Source organism: Oreochromis niloticus, linkage group LG1, assembly GCF_001858045.2.
Source record: "Oreochromis niloticus isolate F11D_XX linkage group LG1, O_niloticus_UMD_NMBU, whole genome shotgun sequence".
In the NCBI taxonomy this organism is placed as follows: Eukaryota; Metazoa; Chordata; class Actinopteri; order Cichliformes; family Cichlidae; genus Oreochromis; species Oreochromis niloticus.
Window position 1 is genome coordinate 15,610,852 of NC_031965.2, and position 23,950 is coordinate 15,634,801.

At 37.3% G+C, this 23,950-nt stretch overlaps 1 protein-coding gene across 6 annotated transcripts in view; it reads left to right on the plus strand.

Annotated features, from left to right (window-relative positions):
- Positions 1 to 305: 305 nt before the first annotated feature.
- Positions 306 to 23,950, plus strand: part of LOC100693248 (protein diaphanous homolog 3) — a 158,681-nt gene continuing 135,036 nt past the window's right edge. For 4 of the 6 annotated variants that reach the window (XM_025905518.1, XM_025905527.1, XM_005466860.4 and 1 more), the window contains exons 1-10: positions 306 to 576; positions 660 to 850; positions 4,823 to 4,855; positions 5,213 to 5,395; positions 5,685 to 5,789; positions 11,086 to 11,216; positions 21,663 to 21,737; positions 21,844 to 21,913; positions 23,269 to 23,405; positions 23,779 to 23,884. In XM_025905518.1, the coding sequence (XP_025761303.1) occupies positions 737 to 850; positions 4,823 to 4,855; positions 5,213 to 5,395; positions 5,685 to 5,789; positions 11,086 to 11,216; positions 21,663 to 21,737; positions 21,844 to 21,913; positions 23,269 to 23,405; positions 23,779 to 23,884 (954 nt within the window). In that variant the 5' untranslated portion in view covers positions 306 to 576; positions 660 to 736. The remainder of the gene's footprint in view (positions 577 to 659; positions 851 to 4,822; positions 4,856 to 5,212; positions 5,396 to 5,684; positions 5,790 to 11,085; positions 11,217 to 21,662; positions 21,738 to 21,843; positions 21,914 to 23,268; positions 23,406 to 23,778; positions 23,885 to 23,950) is intronic. The other 2 variants (XM_025905522.1, XM_013271654.3) reach the window with 2 other exon arrangements.

The window sequence follows — 23,950 nt, forward strand, 5'->3', positions numbered from 1 at the left end:
AAAACAACCTGTCATTATCGCCTGTCACTTTCTGTTTAATATTTCTATAAGACAAAAACTGTCACTTGGCAAACTTAAATTAAATCTAATATATCTAATACAGAGAGAAACGCTTGGATGCAAGTAAGACCTACACACAAAACCTATCGCACACCTACGGGAGATACTGACTGAATAAAACGAACAACCCTAAAACTGAAGTAGGATTGACTGACACTTCAGGCAGCCAATCAACTCCCTCTAAACTGTGACTCGAGTCACTGTTTGCGGTTCCGTGATTGCTATTGGTTGGATTAAACAAGGGAAGCTGACGTAATCATTGCGCGGGTCTGTCAAAAAAAGTATCTTAATTTTACCCACCTAGCGCTTCTGCTGAAACTCGTAATGACTCTATGGCTTTAGTTAATGTTCGGGTGAATTTTGTAAGTCTTCGGGAAAATTGTTACTCTTAAGGCGCATTTTTTTCGTTAACGGAAAGTCGAGCGTTACGTGACAGTCAATAAATTGGATTAGCGCTAAGTCAAGTCACCGGTGAATGATAGTATTGTAAACCTGGCTAGCTAGCTAAACGGACAGGTGAGACTGAGCACTAAAACGTTAAAAACGCTTGGACTTAGTGTTGTTATGTGCTAAGCATTTTCCTTTGTGTGGTCCTCTAGCTCTTCTATCGTCTGCATGCAATAAGAGGTTTAGGTCTTCAGTAGCTGTCAGCTGGTGTAGAAGTCATTGGGCCATCATGGAGAGTTACAGTCAGCGGTTTGAATCCACCACCGGACGGGACAGTAAATCTCAAAAGAAGAAGGGCTCCACTTCGTCATACACCGATGACGGAGACCGCAAACCAAAATTTGTAAGTATGAAAAGACTAAAACGAGCTTTGGTTTTATTCTAACGGTATGATACAGAAAGCATTTGATAAACGCTGCAAATAGATGGTCACTCAGTGTTTACATGCAGCTATATAAGCCCCATTCCGTGCTTGAAGTTATGCTTTCCCTATGATACAACCAGCCACAGAGAAGGACATTGATGTGGACAGAACAGTACACGGGTAGATGGCCCTCCATATAAGGAATGTAGCAGACACCTTGGATCGGTATTTTCTATTACTTTCAGAACGACCAGTTTGGATAGACAAACAACCACGGGTAAACCTAGACCTAGTGGTGAAGATGTGTCATGCCTTGGTAATGTGCTTACATGTCTGGGGAGGCTGAGAGAAACGAATAGTTAACAAAGCACAGGAGGCTACACAAGTAATGTTTTATATGGTAGAATTTCTTCGAGAGCCATGACCTTGAGTCTTTGTTGACTTTGCATGTAGGAAATCAAAAGGTTAAAATTAGCACAGGGTTTAGCTGACACTAATCCATGCATGCCCTCCTACAAACAAGACAGCATTTAGTCTCTTTGGTATTTGTCTGTTGTTGTTCTTCGGCTAGTCTAGCTGTGTAAACAAAAACATGTTATTTTTTTGTTTGTTTACACAGCTAGACTAACAATTTAAAAAAACAAAAAACAACCCAAAACCCTTCTCATTTTCTCATAGGAGACTTGCTTGTGACACAGATCTCTTTAAAGCATGCTCAACCTGTGCTTGACCCCTTTCTTATGAGAGTGTTACTACAAGTCAAGTTCCTGTGGCCACTGTTCAGAGATTCCAGTGGAAAATGAAGCAAAATTTAGTCTTTCTCAAATGGTTTCTGTCCACTCCCACTGATGACCTGTTCGTTTAACATCTGACACTACAAGCCATAATAGAAATTCGGATTCACCTTCTTTGATTAGTGTGCAGTGCTGGATGAAAGTTGAGTTTGAAGCATAAACATGTTTATATACTGTGCATAAGAATTAAAACCTGATAAATATTAACTCACTGATTTAATATTTGAGAAATATGTTGCAAACACATTACCAGAGTCTCTGGTAACTTGAGATGGTCATTGTTATCTGGTCACTTTATACAAAACTATAGCTAATACTGATTGGCATGCTACAGTAACATTTCATGTCTACTCATTCAGCATAAATGCAGGAAACCTATTAAAGTACATTTTAAATGGTGTTCAAGAAACAAATCATGGAGTATCTACAATGTTTCTATCCATTCTCCAAATCCTTTACTAGACATATTTGATGTAGTCAGGCTATGCTACTTCTTTATATTTTTATTACTAACATAATTTAATGTGGTTTTGTTATATATTATTTATTGATATTATTAGACAAGTGGATAGAAATTGAGTTTCAGTGGTTCGAAATATGCCATAAAAACTTGAGTCTAAGCCTGCCTGTTTAAAGGTGACTGTAGTACTTTGAATCCATCTGCAGGACCTTGCTGAATCTGTGATCTCATGGATATGTAGTTGGGAAAGCAAGAGGACAAAGCCTGTTCTTTTTCCCCAGCCAGGTTTCTTTTAGATTGCTTGATCCAAGACAAAGGTGTTGGAAGGTGTTAGAAGCCTTGGTCTTGCTATGATGGTGGAAGTTACAAAATCTGCATTCAGTCTAAAATGACTGCACCAGCCAGATGGGACCAAGAGCTCTCAGCAAATCTTCCTTCCATCAACCACAGGTGTTTGGTGTAAACAAAGGTGTCCAGTCAAGTGTTGGACACCTTCCTGAGACTAATTTAGAAGGCTTTTATTTTATTGCCTAGTCTGCTAAGAAATGTTAAGACAACTTTATAATTTCTGTTTTAGCCAAACTCTTTGTTCCATAAGTAACTTTGCTCATAGAAAATGTGCAGCATATAGCATAGCACAATCTCAGTGGACTTCATCTCACATGGAATGAGGCCTTTTGATGTCTTTGCTGTGACTCGGCTCAGGCGGTAATTTTTAGAAGAGTGTTTCAGTGCCTAATTTGTAAGTTAGGAGGATCTGCAACACAGGGAGGCTGCTGTTCCGGCATGATCCGGCACAAAGTAATCCCTGAGTGTTAGTGTCTGTCTGGATGAGAGACGCCAAGTTGCTTTCACAGGATCTTTAAATTAGGAGTGCCTTCCTCTTCTTTTAAAGAGGAAATACCAAAGAAGCGAGGTTTTCTTCAGTTGATAGAGTTAACTACAAGTTAGTGAATTTTTCTATGACATCCAGTTTCAATAGAGGCAGTATCCGAAAGCCTAAGTAATGAGTTGTTGCTGTGGAAACAAAACTCATCTTAAAGCCAACGCCTGCTTTACTAGGATCTCCAACATTTTTTGAATGCCTCTTGGCAAGGGGAGCAATGTAGACCATCCCCATCTATATATAACACCCCACACATGCTGGTTTTATTCTTGATTCACCTTCTTGTCAGAATAACATCTGGATTTCTTAAGATTTCTCCATCTCTGTGTATTTTGTTTTTAACCAGTAACAACGAGTATTGAAAAACCGCAGCTTGCATTAGTGGGCTTTCTTTTACAGCTTCTCGTGACCTTTGCTTTTGCCTCTTGAAAGCAGAGGTCACCACCATCTCCTCTGCCACAGCTGTAATGCAGGATGTTAGTTTTCTTAACAAGTTAACTGAAATTTTTGTCTGCTGGTAAATGTGCTATATCCATGGTGCGTACTCTGCCAAAGATTGTTCAAAAAGCACTTTATATCTGGTGTAAACATGTCAGATCAGTGTGTTAATGTAGTTGTGAGATGCCTTTTTGCCCTTTTTTTTTTTTTCAAATGGACTAACTGAAGGACTGGAATTGCTGTGGCCATAATGAATTTTACTTTATCAGTAATTACCGTGTTTGGCAAGTTTTTCTTTCATCACAAAAATTTCCTTTATATAGTTTTTAATTGGTAGTTATTTTGTTGTGTGGCTTTTTGGCCAGTTCCTATCATATTCCAGCAGAGGTAGAACTAAAATGATAAAGTGATTACTGTTGTTATTTAATTAAACTGGAAAATAATATTTTTGAGAAAGACCTCATAGATGACTACATGTAACAGGTGTTAAGGAAATCTGTTTTGTGTGGCTGAAAGAAAAAAAAACAGTATATTGAATTTTTAAATAGTCAAATATCTGTTTTGGAATAGGTCTTAAAATTTGTATTGGTCAGGCTCCATGTAGCAGTTCATTTGTGATAGAAATGTTGTTTTATATGGTGACCATGTAAAAGCTTGATAACAACCAAAAAAGTCCTGCCAAAATTAATAACCCACACAGATGCAAATATTCTAACACTGGCAAATGGTAAACGGTTTTGCCTAGAGGCAACTTTGTCAAAAATGTCATGTTTGGTACTTGGTGATGCAGGTTTCTGGGACATGTGCTGTTTTTTAAAAAAAAATAATGAATAAATTAATTTATTTAAATCAGCTGTATATCTGGCACACCATGGACATTTGGGAAGCAAAACACATAGTCAGGCCAGTTCTATTAAAGGCAGCGAGTCTTTGCTGATTTAATTGACAGAAGAATTAAGTGCATCTTCCTGATATTTTTGGATCATTCATTAAACAGAAACTTCTATTATGTGCATGAGTATGCAGACCTCCCTGCCAGTTGTTGGACTGGTGTTGATGTTTTGCGGAGTCGTACTGTCCACTCCATTTAAAAGAAACATTTTTTTTAATTGAATGTGAATGTAAAACACCATTTGTAACTCCTAGAATGTCAAAATAAGTGTAACAGAGTAGGGATGAATCAATACAGACATTTCACTGTCTGTATTCTTTTTAGATTATGCTGTATGCTGCAAAAAATGGGGCATGTGTGTTTAATTGAAATGAAGCAAATTCTTGAAGCCTGAATGTAAAAATGTGCTCCAGAAGTGTTTGTTAGAATATTTGGTGCTTTTGTGTATCCTGATTTGTTTCTTTTTCCTCCCCACTTATAGCACTTACCCTTTAGAAACATCACAGATGATGTGGTAAGCTTTGACAAACTGATATGCTTACTTCTGTGTGTGCTTTGTGTCATCGATCTCTGCAACATCTAACGTCACCTTACTTGAGGTCACTGCATCTGCTTATTTTGAGCATCATTAACAAAACCGAAACAGTCAGGCATTGGAGCCATTAACATCACAGGACAGACTTCTTGTTTGTAGTTTGTTTTATATTACTAGCATTGCATTCTAGTTTATTAATAACTGTTTTTTTTTTTTTATTCTGCTTGACTACTAACCATTTAAATGTGCTCATAATCATCTAAACTTGACACTGGAAAGTCTGGAGTAATTTTTTCTATTTTTAATTGTGCTTTCTTTCTTTCTTTCTTTCTACAGCTGGACAGATTTGCCAGTATACGGATTCCCGGTAGTAAAAAGGAGCGTCCACCCTTGACACAATCTAAGCACAATGCAAACGACTGGTCCAGTTCTTCATCCTCCACCTCACATCATTTTGAGGAACTGTCGTCAAAGATAAACTCAGAAAAGGAGATCTTGGCTCTTTTTGAAAAGATGATGGTGTGTCCTTTACTTTTTGTACAGCAATTTTACATTTCATTAAAAAAAAAAAGTGCTAAGAGTGACTAAGTGATAAAGATATTCAAAAAGACAAATAATCAATTTACACAAGTGATGATATTTTTCAAACTTTCATTTTAGTTCAGTAGTTTTATGATCATGGGCACAAAGCAGCTGATATTTGGTTGCTGACCCTAGAAACAGTGCAGAATGCTAATGTCTTCCAGGGTGGGTTATGCATTCAAAAACGGCATCAATATTGTAGTTTTTTTTCCTTTTTCTTTTTTAGGAAGACATGAACTTGAATGAGGACAAAAAGACTCCTTTGAGAGAAAAGGACCTCAACACAAAGAAAGAAATGGTCATTCAGTATATATCAACTGCCTCTAAAACTGTAAGTTTTTAAATATTTAAAATATTTCACCTATTTTGAGTTTTAATTATCTGACATTTTATATTTATGTGGTTGAATGTTTGCATTGAAACATGTGTTGTTGATGCTTTTAATTAGCAGTGTCTAGCAGCCTGAAGAAGTTTGATTTTCATACTTTCTAACTTTTTTGAGTGGAAGGTAACTGGTTCAGTGTTGGTAATGTGAGGTACCATCCACATGTGTTTTGGTAAACATTGTGTTTTGACCTTTTTGGAGTTTGAAGTCACAGAAAATGAAGCTTTTGAAACTGTTTCTCTATAAAATTTGAACTTGGAAAATGATTGTGTCATGCAACATCACATGTGCGTGCATTTATCTCCTTTTTAAACATAAGACTATGCCCCATGTTATTGTTTATAGGCCTTTGATTGGCCAGCTTTTCTGCAGTTAGAGTATATGAGCAACTGTTGTTTGGCACACTTTTGACAGCATTTGACATATATTTTTTGCATTTTTATGTGGATGGAAATCTTTTAACAACAAAAGTGGAAAATCCCGCTTTAAATGGTGCGTGTGAATGTAGCTTGAATTTTAGGGCTAAATATTAGAATATTTGTTCACTGGTTTTCAGTTTTTGGCACCTGTTTAATTGTGTTCTTTAAATGTAGAAGGATATACTTGCCTTGAGTACACAGCATCTCTCTCACTCACAGGAGTTATCATGACACTTAAGTTAACATTGTTGTTGTGAACAAACAGCTCAGTTAATGTTAAAATAAAATGTATTTATTTATTTTTTATACCACTTAAGACCAAAAATCTTTGAAGAGGAGTGCAACGTCTCGCTTTCTACATAGGCACACACTCTGTTTAGTGAGCAGCAGAGGCGAATGAGCTCTTTGCATATCTGCATTATTCTTGCTGTGTTTTTGTTTTTTGGCCCAGACATGGAGGTGGATTCATTTTATTTTATGATTATAGCAAACATTTACTGCAGGTAATAAAGAGTGACTGGAAAATAGGAAAACAAGTTATTTCTGTGACAGTCATATTATTGTTGATTGATCACACACAGTATGTAGCATACAGTATGAGGTACAGGATATTAAAGGATATAAATATTTTAAGCTTCCACAAGTCATTGTAAAGCATCAATATATCATTTTTCTTGCATGAAAAAGCTTCCTGGTATCCTGACATTGTACTTGTCTTTTGCACTTCTTAAAAGTTAATGTTTTAGCTGAAGAAATGGGTAGGGGGAAAAAAACAAATAATTGTCATTATGAACCGTAAAGCCTATTCATATTTGATAGCTACAGGTTTTCTGGTTAAGTTGCCATCATGTGTTGCAAAGAAGTATGAAATTTATTATATTTGTTATAACCAGACATCCCTTCAAGTTTGCCTTAGGCTGTCTATCCTTGTCTCTAGTTACCATGGTGACTGGCCTGCATTTGTTACCTTTCATACCTGCATGGTAAAAAAAAATGTGGGCACCAACCAAAGAACAGTAAAATTAATTTCTTTAAGAGAGCAGATTTATAATACTCTGCATTTACTTAAGAAGTGGTTCATTATGTGTTTTTGGAGAGAAGTTCTGAGAAAAAGGTCAAAATTTCTGAGGAATTGTGGTGTCACTGAGTTAAAAACACTAAGCAAGGTGAAGTATATATCAACACAGATGTTTTTACTTTTTACACAAAGAAACTTGATTTTTTTCTTGTTTTGTTTTTGCTTGTTTAATGTGCCATCAAAATAACAACAACAACAACAACAATGCAACCTTCTCAATCATGTTGCTGCTTTGCCAATTAACCTTTAATTTTTAAACTGATGTATGCCACTTGCTTTTCTAGCCTGTGAATTTGGAGATAGCCTTGGAGAGAAACAATTTCCTTGTATGTTGTCACAAAAAATAATTGCTGACCTTTGACATTGTGTTTTGATTTATGTGCAATGCCCCTGCTGTGTAGGAAATTGAGTTTTGCCTTGCCTTAAATTGCTTTCAAAGAATCTTCAAAAATATGATTCCTCACTCCTCGATCAACTGAAGCTGAGCATGGGGAAAATTTATGTTAAGACATGTCAAATGGTCAGAATCTGTGTAAAAGGGTTTATCCAAAATCCATGTGTATTGTTTTTAATTTGAAAATATAGCACATGGTTTAGCACACAAAAGTCTACTGCATGGGCCTCAAACATGCAGGCAGGGGCTAGAATTGACCCACTAATGGGTCCATGTGGAGTAGGGCTTTGCCATATCGTATACCTGTAAAAAGTGTACTTTTAAAAGTGTTATAGCATGATGTTATTGCTATACATCCCCTAGTACACACAAAACAGAAGTCGTGAGTCATGGTTTGTCTGAGAGCACCCTAAAGGGCCATCGTGGCTCAAGATTTTGGAGTCCGCCTTGTAATCGGAAGGTTGCCGGTTCGAGCCCCAGCTCGGACAGTCTCGGTCGTTGTGTCCTTGGGCAAGACACTTCACCTACCGCCTACTGGTGTTGGCCAGAAGGGCCGATGGCGCGATATGGCAGCCTCGCTTCTGTCAGTCTGCCCCAGGGCAGCTGTGGCTACAACTGTAGCTTGCCTCCACCAGTGTGTGAATGTGTGTGTGAATGGGTGGATGACTGGGTATGTAAAGTGCTTTGGGGTTCTTAGGCGGGGCTAGTAAAAGCGCTATACAAATACAGACCATTTACCATTTAAAGTAAACAAATTACTCAACCAAGAATTGATACTTCCGCTCGCTAGTTGCACTCCTTAATGACAGGAAGTGCCATGCTTGGGTGGCGTTGTTGCACAGTGGTAAAGCAAGATACAGCTGGTTAGAAAACTTGACCCAAAATAACACAAACATCCCTGGTCAAAACTATTTTTCAGTTTTCTTATCTGACAGTATTGTGAAGTTCCTACAGAGTTGCATGAATAATTTGCTTTAGTTACTGTAGTGTTAAATTAAAGTTTTAAGCAGTCATGCTATACGTGTACGCTACTTGGGCTGCACTATGTTAGTGCTTACATTTGCTTTTTTACTATGTCATTTGATATAATGCTGTGTGCCACTAATATTGCACTACGATGCTTCTGCTGCTGGAAAGTTGTTTCAGTAGATTAACACTTTGATTTAGATTGTGTCTCATCAGTGACAGTGGCTCATTGGCAAAGGTGGATAGAAAATGCTGTTCATTTACTTGAATTAATAAATGTTGCTACCCACTATCTTTTTTTCCTTTCGTCTGAAATATGATTATTGGAAATTTTCTTGAAATATTGTGATAGAATTTTGAAGCTATACCACCCACCCATGCAAAGTGTGAAAATTCCAGGGAATTTGTTATATCTTAAATTGTTTAATAAATCGCACTACTGTTCTTGGTGAAGTGGTCAGAGTATTACTACCATGGAGTGAATATGTACGGAAAGTATATACAGATCTTATCAGGCTGTTTGAATAAAAAGTTTAAAAATAAATGAGTTTAGCTCTAAAAGTTTGTGCATAGTCTCACTCCAATCTGTAGTGAATATTTAATATGACATCTTAGACTTTTTTTGTGAAAGTTTTTGTAAATGAATGGTTCATTAACATCAGACCTTACTTGTGCTTCTACATTAAAAGAAGGGTATGTTATTATGTTGTTTAATTTTAATTTTAATTTTTTTTGAATAAGCTGGTCTGTCTCACTTCAAGATCAAATTGGGCTGTATGTGGCCTTTTAACTAAAATGTGTTTGACACCCCTGGTCTATTGTATGTTAATACAATGCTCACATAAATGGTACATTATGAGTGCACATAATCCTTCTCCTGTACACACTAGCTTTGGGTCAAGTCTCTTTGAAATTCAGGTGGGTGTCTTCCAAAATGTATTTTCTGTGAAGGTTTCAAGAGTGGAGTACATCCCTGACCAACCTTAGAACTCTAATCAGGCAGTATTAGAAAAAACACTAAACAACGAGTCACTGGTCCATTTTGGCTATAACCTCAGTTGAAATGATTATTAAAAGAAAATCATGTGTTATGCTCCAAGTCCACATTTTAACATTCGAAGCTTTTAATGCATCTGGAGTCTATCCATGTTATGTGGATGGACTTGCTGTCACTGGGCAAACAGGGTGCCACGAATGTTCCTTTAATAAGAAACACCAGAAGGACCCGGGCCTGTTTCTACCAAGAGCAGCAATCATACTTTCCTCTTGCTGCTGAAAGCCCAAGAGATCCTAAAAAACAAACTGCCTAGTCATCATCATTTCTCACCAGGATGGGAGAGGCAGTTGATCATTGGGCTTGAAGAGGAAAAGAGAGGGAGGCAGACACTTTCTGTATCCTTGATGGTCTGTTGTGCAGCCAGGCAGTGGTTTGTTTTTGTGAAATTGCCACCACCATTCGACTTAACTCAGCACCGAGCAAGAGACATACAAAGTGGGAGTCAGACTAAGCTGATGATGCTTGCAATCAAGAACCAATTTGTAAGCGGAGCAGAAATGACATGTTTTAGCCGTGGTAAAAACACTGGAGGGTTCTGATGTTGTGCGAGTGATAGATTCATAGGACTACTATCTGAAATGAGTGGAGTGCTTCGATGTGTTTTGTGGTGATGAGCATGAGCCATGTTGTGAAGTCCAATAGATGGTGGAACACATGCCAAATAAAGTGTTTTCCCTGAGTTCAATCAGGACAACAAGCTACTCAACAATCAGTATCACATGAGCTAAAGCTATACTTTTCTGGCTGCCATTTCAAAAGCTTGTATACCTTTGCCTTTCCTATATGTGTAACAAGCTTCTATTTATTGGGCTATAAGACTGTTTGCTGCTATGCGATACATTCTTTGAATAAAAATAGCAGGTTTTATCACGGAAGTTTTGAAAAGTAAATATATTTGTATTGTTTTTCAGATTAAAGAGGCCTTTCTGTATATATTTCTATAGAGTAGGGCTTTATAGAAGAGGTGTGAGGTGAGAAACACACTGGATATATTTCTTTTCTTTTCTTTTTCTTTTTTTTTTTCTTTTTTTTTTGTGGCCAGCCTGTTGGGATTAGGGATTACATATTCCTTCATATAGTGATACATGGTGATATCTGAGGTCTTTGATCAATCAATAACGTTACAGAAAGTAAGTTTAGCTTTAACTCTTTACCACCCACCCACACAAAAGCAGTAGTACGCCTTACTAGTGTCTTGTCAGGCTATAAAAAGGAAATTCATGGTATAGTTGGGCAATTTAAACAAAAACAAACTTTTTATTTTTACTTGGCAGATTTTGCAGGGCTGTATTTAAGCGATTTCTTCTTCCTTTCTTTTCATTTTACAGGGCAGCTTGAGAAACAGCCATCAGATATCTCCCCAGGAATTCCTTAGTGAGCTGAAGTCAGGGGTCATGGATGAACGTCTGTTTTCCTGTCTAGACTCACTGCGAGTGTCCCTTACCAGCAACCCCGTCAGGTATGGTACAAGATTCTGACACTAAAAGTGGACTTGCCCTCTTTAGGTTTAATTCCCCTCTCTTGTCTCTGGTCGTTTATTATTTGACAGTACACTGTATGGAGTCACCAGACTATATACCTTTCTTTATGTAGTATTTCTGTCTCTTATTTTCTCCTCTGTAAGTTCTATTACTTCAAATTTAGTTCATATTAATCTAACCATCCTTTAATCATAATGTTTTTGGTTTTTTTGGCGTGCAAGTTTAAGTGTTTTGCTGTCATAATGGCAGGTGTCAGTTATAAAATGTCCAGTCAGTACTGTTGCTAACACACTGACATGTTGTGATGGTTGTTGCTTTATTGCATCTTTGAAGCGCTAAAAGCAAACAAACAACTAAGACCAGCTCAATACTGAACTGTCATGTGTCACTCCTGTCAGGGTGCACGCCAGCATCTTGTAGAAAGTTGCCTGCTTGCATTATAAGTGTTACTGCCCTCAGCTACCTAAGCTGTTTGCTGAAAAAGTAAACAAAAAAACAAGATTTCTTGAAGGTTTAGGTGCCGGACATTAGGTTTGATCAGGTTATTTAACCAGTGTCTGTCTTCTCATATTTTTTTAGACTTTTCTCATTCCATATTTATAGTAATCAGATAAATACTAAGATGTACTCTATTTATCTAAGGTTTGGGAAAATAAATGCATATTAAATGCAAAAGATTTGTTGGAAGGTCGCTGCCAGAAGGTGCTTAATTACTTCAGTTATTTAGTTACGGTTGCAATGAGAGGGCTCTTTCACTCTCATTTCTCTTTCACAGATATTTTCTCTGACAATGAGCATCTGACATTTTTTACATTTTTAGCAGTCTTTCTTAATCTTGTCATCTAGACCATGCACCATATTTTGAACTGAAGCAGTAGCATCAGCATCAACACTGCTCAGTTTGTGTTCATATTTGCATTTTATATTGGTTGTAATATATATTTTTTTTACTTTCATGTTCACTTTGAGCATAGTTTTCTCTATTTGTAAGGCTAATCTAATGGCAGAAATGAGTCTTACAGCAATCAATACTGCCTTTTAGCAGTTTTTGTTTTGTTAAAGAACAGTGATTAAACTGTAAATCTTGTATCAATATTGATCTAGGTGACTATAATAAATGTGGCTAATGTAGCTATGGTGTAACTTATGTGCCACTCTCAATGCTAATGTGGCTCTATGACTAAACCTCACTTGAAAACTGTGTTCCACTGCACTGTTAGGTACTTTATGTACTCTGTGATGATGTTAAAACATTGATTCCGAAGATCGGACACTGCTTTGTGGTTTGATGGTTTGAATGGTGAGCACAGACATTCAATGAAGTCACCACTCATGATGACAGACTGTCAGTCTTTTGTAAAATAACACAGTCTGGTTTCATCAGAACTCTACCTAAGCTGAAAACATTGGTTTGGATGTTGATCAGTGGGTTTTTTTCTTCCCCCTCTGCACTGATGCAAACAGCTTACACATTTTCATAATATAAGGGTTATCTTACTAGTATAGGCTGTAAGACTTTTACGCTTCCTGATCATGCTCTCTGTGCTAGAGCACGCAAGCTGAGTTAATTTGGTACTAATTTGGCACTTTTACAGTCTCACAGTGTGATTCTCGACTCCTTTACTGTATCCACCGCAGCCCCCCCCCCCCCTCTTTTTTTTTTCTTTTTTAAAGGAAGGCCACAGTGCTAGACCACAGGACCAGCAAAGCTACAACATGCAATTGTATTAAATGGATTTGATAAATGGATCTGACAAACAAGTGGAAATTGGTTTTTCATTTTTTATTAAAACTGACCTTCAGGTTTAAGTGCTCTTTTTTTTTTTTTTTTTTTTTTTTTTTTTCCAGTTTAGCTATATAGTAAAGTTTAGCAACAATGTGCAAAGAAACCTTGAATGCTCTTCCTGTCATATACAACTACTACTCATGAACTACATGTCAAAATTTGCAAACTGATCATATACATAAAAATAGTTATGCAAATTAAGAAAGGCAAGGCTGAGATGGTTTGCACACGTACAGAGAAACAATCGTGGATATATTGGACAAGGGATGTTGAAGATGGAGCTGCCAGGGCCAGAGAGTGTTGGATGTAGTGAAGGAGGACATGCAGATGGTTGGTGTGACAGAGGAGGATACTAGGGATAGAATGAGATGCAGGCAGATGATTTGCTGTGGAGACACTTAAAGATAAGAATGCCTTACCTGTGTCATTAGTTAATTGTACTTCCATATGCAGCTTAATGGTTTTTATTGAGGTTGTAGTTTGCAGTGGTTTTCAAACAGACTGGATTTTAAGGACTGGTAATTCAAAGTTTAGCTCATCCTCATTTATAAACAGGACGTCAGGAAGAGTGCAAAAAACCAAAATTACAGCATCTAAAATACATTTGTAGTTAAATTAATACTTTAAAAAATGTGATGAAAGTGTCAAAGGTTGAATGTATGCATCAGAAGTTGTGCTAGATTACTTTATATGTACAACTGAACCAAAACAAGTGATTTTTACGAGTTATGTTAAAGTGGTAGGCTATGTGTAATATAGCTTCAATATAGAAGTCATATAAGTCATGTTTTCTCTACTAATGCATTTATGGCATTAGAAAATCTAAAAAGTCTCAGGCTTATAATTTCAGATTTACCTATCAAAATTTCTTTGATGGTACTGAAATGTTATTTCAATTTCAAAGTTTTCAGAAGGGAGTAAGAAATGTTCATGATTATATGATATTCAAAGCTAAAGTATAATTTTAATAGAATTAATACTTGAGGCATGATCTATGTTTTAGGAGTACTGTATTCTTAGTAGTCAGTGAGAGCAATGTCGTTCAGTGCTCACTCTGTGAAATGACCCCTTTTTCTATTGCAGATGTTCCACATTGCTGCGATTTTAGCCTCCTCCTTCTGTCCCTAGAGAGCCCTCCTGTAGTCGGTTAACTTGCTATGAACAGGACAACATTTTAAAGTTAATTTTTTATATCTGGTTCATAACCGCCTTAGCAGAGTGCAACACTGTGCTGCACTGCCTGGGAACCTTGGAGCCATTCTCCTGAGACTGCGTTAGAAGTCAAGCTACCTTAGCTGTGAAGTTAGCCAGATAAGGTGCTTCATTTTTCTCTTTGATTTATGACTGTTTTTGTTTCCCATGGAGAGGGATGATTAATTTGTTTTCTTTTTTCAATGCTTTTTTTCCCTTATTCCCCTTTTCGTGTCTTTCTGAAATGATACCCCTCAGTTAAATATTGCTGTGCTTCTTTTGCATCTGATGATGGTGTGCTGTGATTACAGTAAGGCTGTAATCAGTGAGCATTAATAAATCCTCAGTGCAACGTGTAAATACCAAATAGAAAATGGAAAAATCACACTTGGAGAGCTGCTACTCAAGAAAAAATAGAGTGAACTGACCAGTAGGTCCCAGCTTTTTCAAAGGTGTTAGAGTTCATCTCTGCAACTAAATCTTCCATAAAATTCAAAATTATAATTTTTTAATAATATAATTATAATTATTATTCAGCTAAACATGTGCTGACATGACACGTGACACTGATGGAGCTCATTTGTATTGCTCATGTTTGTGTATTACAAAAAATCAAAGCAAATGATGTAGCTCTTTTTTTTAAAGTCAGAAGCATAGCTGTGTTTTGGCACCAATGTATGAGAACCTACATACACTACATGGACAAAAGTATTGGACCCTATGCCTTTTAAATTTGGGTGTTTTCAGTCCTGTTGCCATAGGTGATAAAATCAAGCAACTAGCCATGCAGTCTGCCTTTACAAACATTTGTGAAAGAATGGTTCATTCTAAAGAGCTAACTGAATTAGTGTGGAACTGTAATAAGATGCCATTACTGCAGTGGAAGTATTTGAGAACAACAGAAACTCCATCACGATATGGCAGACCGCATAAAGTTACATAGTGGGTTGCTAAGTGCCGAGGGGTTTAAAGTCACCATCACTCTGTTGACTCCGTGATTGCAGAGATCCGGACCTTCTCTTACATTAACATCAGCACAAACACTGCAGCGGGAGCTTCATAGTGTGGGTTTCCATGGCTGGACAGCTCCTGTAGGTGAAATATGTAGGTAGCTGTCTTCCAGTTGTTGTATGGTATGTGTTGCATTTAGCACTATACATACCGGCTGAATTGGATTTGGCACATTGGAGTGCAGGTACCTGTTGACAAGGGAGATGCAAATCAGAGCTTTGGAAATCCACCAAAAATGTTTGAAACACTTGGGCTCTACATGCCTTGTACTTTGGGAAAACGTATTCTTCCATCCCCACAATACATATTTGTGTATCTGGAACACAAATGAGTATTTTCACAGTATTGAAATATTGTGGCGTTATATCTTAGATGTAGATAACTATGCCCCATGTGTGTCATTATGAATAACTAATAACATAAAATGTTACCAGGTATGTGTCTTCACTAAGAAAGAAAAAGTTTCTTCTTTCTTTTTTTAGATAATTTTTGCACAGCACTTCTCCAAACACTGACGACATTCAGGCAGAGAGTGTGATTGAAGTTTTCTCATTTGGGATGTGGGAGGGGTGCCAGATGTTAGGAACCAATGAAACCCAAGTGCTGCCAGAGAATGCTAGATGAGCAGACAGAACAGAATATAAAATACTTAAATCATTTTAGAGTCTAGGCAGACAGCATGTGGAGTACAAAACAAGAATCTGTCTGTGACATAACACACACACATATATGCATATAGATATATATGTATTTATTTATTATTGGGCTGAATTTCTGGCAAAGTGATTGTGGTGTTGAAAAAGAGGTCATGGGAGCCAGTGTATTCACAAAATGATGTAAGATTTGGCTTTCAGTTGACTGAATCAATATGTGGCCCTTCAGAATGTATTTGGTATGCTGTCTCTTACAGTTTATGCATTTCCACAGGGTGATTTCCCTCAAAACTATTGTCAGAAGATTTGTTATAAATTAGTTATTCTGTTGAATTCAATTTTATTTATATAGTGCCAAATCACAATAACAATTAAGGCACTTAAAATTGTATGGAAATGGTCCCTACAATAATACAGAGAAACCTAAACATGCAGACCGCCCCATATGAGCAAGTACTTTGGTGACAGTGGAGAGGAAAAACTCCCCTTTAACAGGAAGAATCCTCCAGCAGAACTAGACTCAGGGAGCCATCTGCCCCCACCAGATGGGGATGAGGGGAGCGAGGCAAGACAAAAGACATGCTGTGGAAGAGACAAGACATTAATAATAACTATAATTAAATGCAAAGTTGTACATAAAGAGAGTGTGAGTGAAAAGGGGTGAGAGAAGGAGAAATGCTCGGTGCATCATGGAAGCCTCCAGCAACCTAGGCCTGTTGGACTGTAACTAGCCCTATAGGTTTAAATCTTTCCTTTCTGACTAAGTATAATCTTAAAAGTAGAGGTGTCTGTCTCCTGAATCCAAGCTGGGAGCTGGTTTCACAGAAGAGGGACCTGAAAGCTGAAGGCTCTGCCTCCCATTCTACTTTTAAATATCCTAGAAACCACAAGTAAGCCTGTAGTCTAAGAGCCAAGTGCTCTATTGGGGTGATATGGTACTATAAGGTGTTTATGATAAGATGGGGCCTGATTCAAGACCTTGTATGTGAGAAGGATTTTAAATTTGATTCTGAATTTAAAAGGAGCCAATAAAGAGAAGCCAATATAAGAGAAATATGCTTTCTCTTTCTAGTCCCTGTTAGTACTCTTGCTGCAGAATTTTGGATCAGCTTTTTCAGGGAGTTATCGTGGCGTTATTGTAGTGTGTTGTCACTGGAAAAAACAGCTAAACTGAACTTCATTATAGTACTGCCAGACTGTAATGTCTTCATCTTTGAGACTTAATCAACTCCAATATTTTGTTTTTCATCAAATTTCATTCATAACAGAAGTAGAGTAACCTAAAGAAGAGTAATGCTGCCTCTTTTTTGTCACCACCAAGGGTTTAGACATCTAAACACACTTTGGAGTTGTCAGTGAATAAGCAAAGAAATCGTAATAACAACGACAACAATTTGAGCTTCACAGCCATTTAATTGACCTGTGCATGCACTCAAATGAGCATATGTGCAGTTGTGAAAGAAAGGCCGCAAGCTTTTTTAAAATGAATTACTAAATAATTAAATAATACAATTTAGTTTCTGCTGCCATTTACTTAATGAAAGATAAACTGGGCATTATAATCAGCTGCTTCTCCAGTGAGTCTCCGATCTTGTATTTTCTTGTTGACCTCAGCGTAGTGGCTCCTGAACCAATTTTCCACATGCTTCTGGTCCTTTTTTTTTGAGTGGTCCTGTAGCTCGTAGCTAATCTCCAGAACAGAAAAGAAACACTTTTGCCAGTTAAAGTCAGAGATGGTGGAGTAAACACGAGATGCAAACCTGTATTTTTCCGTGAGCTACCTGCTGAATAATACTGAGGATGGCAACAGTGGTAACTGAACCAGCAAGAGGAAATGCAGACCGTGTTAGCAAAGTCTGAACTTGTCCATGAGTAAACCGACAAGAGATTGGGTCAATCTCTTAAAAATAAAACAACAAAACCCAAAACACTGAGCGCCTGTTAACGTGCCTTTAATGTGACTTTAAAGACTATGAGTTTTGATCTGGAAAAATGAACATCCGAAAGTATGTATGTATGATTTAACAGACATGTTTAATAAAAAATGCAGTCTGTTCAGCTTTATTTGCTATATCCAAACTTTCCCTGACCTTCAGTTAGGACACACAGTCATGCTCCTTACATAAATTTTTGCATCGGCCCGATTGTTCTTGCTCTTGATAAGACTTCTTCAGGCGTTCTGGAAAGCTATTCCATTTTCTTTTTCAGGCCTCTGAGATCTTCAGAATGTCTAAAAGCTAAAAACATCAAACGGCCTTTGAAAGCTGACTTACCACCAGTATCCACTTTTCACTTATGTCTCCACAAGTGTCTTTCATATTTGTTTCAGGAAAGCCTCACAGTGCAGGTATCCTGGTTTCCTCTGTAATTCCTGCTTGAGATCATCTGATTGTTTTTCTTTGCTCTCTGCCTGAACTGTTGATGATGAAAAACTTGCATAGAGTTGCCACTGGGCTATGAATTTCAATAAAGCTCTTATCAAGACTTCTATAACCAAAATCCTACAGTACTGACTGGGTAGGGACCAATGTAGAATATAAGTCTTTTTTCCTCTCTGAAACTTTAGAGCATTTTTTCTGATCTACCTTGGCAGCAGTCTTTTTAAAATAAAAAATAAAAAATTTACATCTGTAAAGCCATCACTGTTTTTGTCAGCCTCTTTCCATCTAACCCTGACACGCTCTCATAGTAGTAAATGATGGTACAAGGCTATGTTTTAGTGCAGTCACTCTAAATATAATATATACAAGTGGAGATGTATGCAGAAAATGTTTGTATATGGCATGAAGTTGGGAATTAAAAGCCCCTATTATTTTGTTTTTGTTTTTCTTTACCTTTTTTAAAACACGCTGGGAATCAGACAGCTGGTCTTTTTTCCCCCTTTTTCTTTCTCCTGTCAGGCTATTCTTTGTGATGTAGCTGTAGTATTGTGCAAACAATTAGAAGGGGATTCTGCTTCTTTTGATGCATTTGTGCCTCCATATTTTGAGAAATTATATATATAAAAAAAAAAAAAAACCACACAGATGGGCTTCTGTTAATAGATTTAGCTAAGGTGTTTGTTATAAGCTCAGCTATATTAATGTAGAAACCGGGATGGGGTTTACCTGTCATATTTTTGTGACAGGTGTAGATTACATTGAATAAATCAAAACAAACAAATGAAAAACAATAACTAATCTCCCATCTGTTTGGATTAACATTAAAATTGGTTATTTATTACAAAATGCCATTTATCAGTGTTCTTCAGAGACAAAACAGTAGATGGGGAAAAAAATGTAATCATACAGACAACCTGCTTCTTTTCAAGATAAAGCATTTAGATAACAGCTTCCCGTTTTACCCTGCCACCTTGAGAATTTATGTACATATGATGCTGGGAGGCACGGAGCGTGGTGATTAGAGCAACAACTGTGAATGCTAATGTTCAGAGATGGAATTCAGGTTCAGACAAGAGGGAGGGGCGGTCCACAATTTAGCTCATGCCTCTGGTTCAATGGTATTCATTCTTAAAGCTGGAGTATCTTGGTTTGCAAGTGCTGGTAACCTGAGTGTGGAGAAGGAGACTACAGAAAGCCTTTGGTTCAGCGTTGTGTTTGTAATTCACACACGGTGTTTGGATCTGGGGAGACCAAAAGCCCGGGCCAGTATTCAACCTCTTTACAATTCTTCATCTTCTTTCAGCTGCACCCTTTAGTGGACTCAACAGTGGATTATCTGCCTTAATCTCACCCTCTCCTTAGCATCCTCCTCTGTCACACCAGTGCTCTGCATGTCCTCCTTAACTACATCCATGAAGCTTTTCTGTGGTCTTCATCTTTCGTCCTGCCTGGCAGCTCCTCATTTAGCATCATTTGTACAATCTGTCCACTATCCCTACTTTGCACATGCCCAAACCAGCTCAGCTTTGCCTCTCTGATGTACTCATTTCTAATCATATCGATCCTGGTCACTCTCAACAAAAACCTTAGCATCTTTAGCTCTGTCACCTCCACTTTGGCCTCCTCCCTTTTTGTTATGGCCACCGTCTCCAAGCCATACATCATAGCAGGCCACTACCATCTTGTAAACCTTCCCTTTTACTCTTGCTGCCTTCCTTCTGTCACAAAGACAGCCCTGACTCTTCACTTCTCCTTTATCTCTTTGCTTTGGATGGTTGACCTCAGGTATTTAAACTCATCTACCTTCACTTCTTCACCTCCTGGTACCCCCAGTGTTACATCCGCCTCTCTCTCTCATGCTGTTTTCAGCCTCCTTAAATTTTCCTGCCTCAAGTTCTCAGAATTATGATGCAGAGAGGGGCAGCAAAATATGAATCAAAGTCAAATTGGTAGTTTTATTGGAAGAGTTTCAATTTTCTGGAACTTCAATATTATATTAAAACTGTTAACCAGGTAAACACCACATTGAACAACATAATACTTCTTAATAACACTATTCTGTCTTATTTATATGAAACAAAACTATTACTGATATCTGATTCCAAACAGCTCTGCTGTAGAATAAAGTTAGAATATGTTCATTCATGTGAATCTCTTTGTAGAGTCACTCTTCATCACACTTTTTAAAGAATAGCTCCTTGAGTTCAGTGGTTGGAAAGAATTTGCCCTTTAGAAGGAAAAATAAATCTATATTATACGTCGGTCCTAAGCTTTCAATATTACTCTGTAATCACAGGCAACATTCTGTTGGATCAAAGGTACATTCTCTATAAGATGTGTCTAAAATCAGCCTTCACATAAAGAGCAGCAAGAAAATGTTTATTTTTTCCGTGAAGTTTTTCTTTGCATTAATTTGATCGTTGGCTAAATTGGAGAAAATAAATCCACTACGGGTGTGAAAGGAAGAAAGCGCTTAGACAGCAATCAAAATAGAACCTAAAATAATGAACAGTTTCGTCATTGTCTTTGCTAGTTTTACACAGTCACGTTCTTGTGTCATGTGCATATGTGTTAGCAGTGTTACCATCTGCCTTTTGTCTTTATATGGTCAGATCCACATCATTGTTCCAGTAGAGTTATGTCATACTCTTCTGACAGTCTACATAAGACAAGGCATTTGGGTATTGCGCATTAATGAAATATAATTTAATGATTAACTGATTAATATTTCTGGTGCAGACCAGATTTGTTTAATTAATTAATCATATATGTGTCTAATAAAATACATACATTCTTATACAGAAGGCTGACATGGAAATGAAGAAAAGTGGGGAAGTGGGCATGGAAAAAAGTTTCTCAGTAAAGTTTTCGTCCATCGGAGATGCTTAAGTCTGCTGCGGTATTGATTGGTATTCTGAAAATCTGCTGAAGAGAGAGAAGATTTTCTCTCATTTGGTGTTTTTCTCATGATTGGAGAAAGCACTGTGTGACATGTCAGTCCTAAATCTCCTGTTTGGGTAGAAATCATTTTCACACATGAACATTGGACAATGGTGGGACAATCAATCACACCGTCTGCCTCTTTTCACTTGTAGCCAAATGTATAAAAGTCACTGGATCCACTCTCTGTGGGTTTCAATGGGCCAGGCTTTCCCTTTATTTTGTGTTTAAGGCTTTTACTGTGTTAATGTATTTCAGACACAGCAGAGGATAACAAACAGTGTATGCATGTGCAACCTTTTTATTTAATTATTTTTTTACAGTATCTTGTTTACCTCTATTGCCTTTCTCTTCAACACAAAGTACTGAGTTCTGTTTTTCTGTCTGGTGGATGAGAATAAAATTGTTGTCAGTTGTCAGTCTGGCACTATTGTGATATCGATTTCATGTTTGTTATTTCAGCTGGGTGCAAAACTTTGGGCATGAAGGTCTTGGACTGCTGCTAGACATTTTGGAGAGGTTGCTATTCAAGAAACAGTAAGTTTATGCATTCATGTTCAAACTCTTTCCTGTCTCACTAATTATTTAATTCTTTTAAGTGTTTAATAGCAAACAGTAACCTATTGCTCTCTTGTTTCAATAGCCAAGAGAAAATTGACAAAAAGAACCAACATAAAGTTATCCAGTGTCTCAAAGCCTTCATGAACAACAAGGTATTGACAATAACTTATTTTATTTCATTTTATTATTTCAGTTATTTTGTTTGATTGATATTTGCTGGTTATAAAAAGTATGTTTCTTTAGATCAGGTTTCTTTAAACTAATCTAAATCATATATTATGATTCTACACTGACACTATAGTTTTTGAAACATGACCTTTTGAGCTGTAATGTTCATATCACAGAAATAGTTTATATGGAAACTTAAAAATGCATAAAAAATACAAAAGACTGTGACAGGGGTGTAAAATTGGAAGAGGTCATTGGCTGTCTGACTTTGCTACTTTTGGAGCCCTTTGCTCTGCACTCATGAGTCAGCCACACCCATCTTAGATCTTTACCTCCATTTTTACCTCAGCTCTACCCCCTATAAGATTTGTAAGTGTATCTTGCACAGGTGTGGCTCTGTAGCAAAATTGACCCATAGACAGACATATAGAAAATCTGCCAGCAATATAAAAATGTCCGATAAAACTTAGGATTGAGGCATAATCATGATGTGATCATATTGTGATTAAAAAGATCCCTTTTAAGATCAGTAGATGGTCTTACTGATCTATGTCCCAGGCCAAAGCACTTCAAAATGTTTACTTCTCAAGTACTAATAATTCACAATGCTTCAGCTGTTTTTCTTAATAGTTTGTCAGTAGCTGCAGAGAGGATAAGAACCCTCCCAGCAACTTTCCATGTAGAGCTAAAACCCTATGGAGAATGTGTGTAAAATGTGCTGCAAGGTCTGATATAATCCTGCTTCTCAATAAGTGCCAGGCGCCAGCAAAAACCCATAGGCCTCTGTGTTAGCCCAGACTTTTCTGCGGCTAAAGAGGCGTCTTGGGATGTGAGGTAACCACAATGCCAAGAAGACAGGTGTTCTCTGCCAGCTGTCGCTACAGCCTTTTCTTCTTCCGCCTTTGTCTGATTTTTCTGTCATCTGTCACCAGTGGCATAATAATGTAATACTAAAAGTTACCACACTGTGAAATTGCCCTTTGACAAAATAACTATAATAAGAAAACCTTTCTCCCCAGTAAATTGTAGATTTATTGGAGAGATTGTGTTACAAAGTCACTTTAAGTTTCTGTGTGTTTGTGGATGCAATTAGATATCAAGTTTGACATGTAGGATACAGTTTTTTGTTTTGTTTTGTTTTTTTAAAAAGGAAAAAAAAGGGCATGTTACTCTTTTGGCTTCAGTCATATATTCGATCATTTAGATACATTTGAAGTACACGAAAATATATGATGAGCTTAACTTTGCTTTTGTTGTTTAATGTGGATTTGTATTTTAGTTGACAAAAATGGGGTAAATTGCAGCATGTCTGGGTAATAATGTTTTGATTCCATTACAGTATGGCTTGGATCGAATTCTGGGGGAGGAGAAAAGTCTTGCTTTACTGGCAAGAGCCATTGATCCCAACCAGTCTGCAATGATGACTGATGTGGTAAAGCTGTTGTCGGCCATCTGCATTGTAGGAGAAGAGAACACGTATGTCCTTGATTCTCTCAACATTTCTATCTGACTGATTTTTTTCCTAATGTTAAAGCACAATGTTTTTCCATTAGATTAGGCTATACTTAAATAGTAAAGTGGATAACTATCATGTCTTTATTATCAGTTTAAATCATACTGGCACACAGTAATAAATGGTGCTAAAATGTCATAAAACGGCCAAAACTTAACAGAGCAGTAAGAGAAAGACTGCACTGTAATTTACCTTATAATTCAGTCACTCGCGCACTCCAAGGAACCTTGGATACAATATAGGAAAGAGTGTATGGTTAAATCCCTAAAAATGAATGCATTGCTTCATTTTTTTTCTCTCAAACTGTTCAGTCATGCATTTTATGTTCTCATTTAGTTTGGAGAAGGTCCTTGAAGCCATCACCACAGCGGGGGAATGGCGAGGCATTGAGAGGTTCAGTCCCATTGTGCAAGGACTACGAGATCGCTCAGTTCAATTACAAGTGAGTGCAAAATACTTTTACACCATCTGACACCTTGTTTTCCACAGATTTTACTGATATTACATA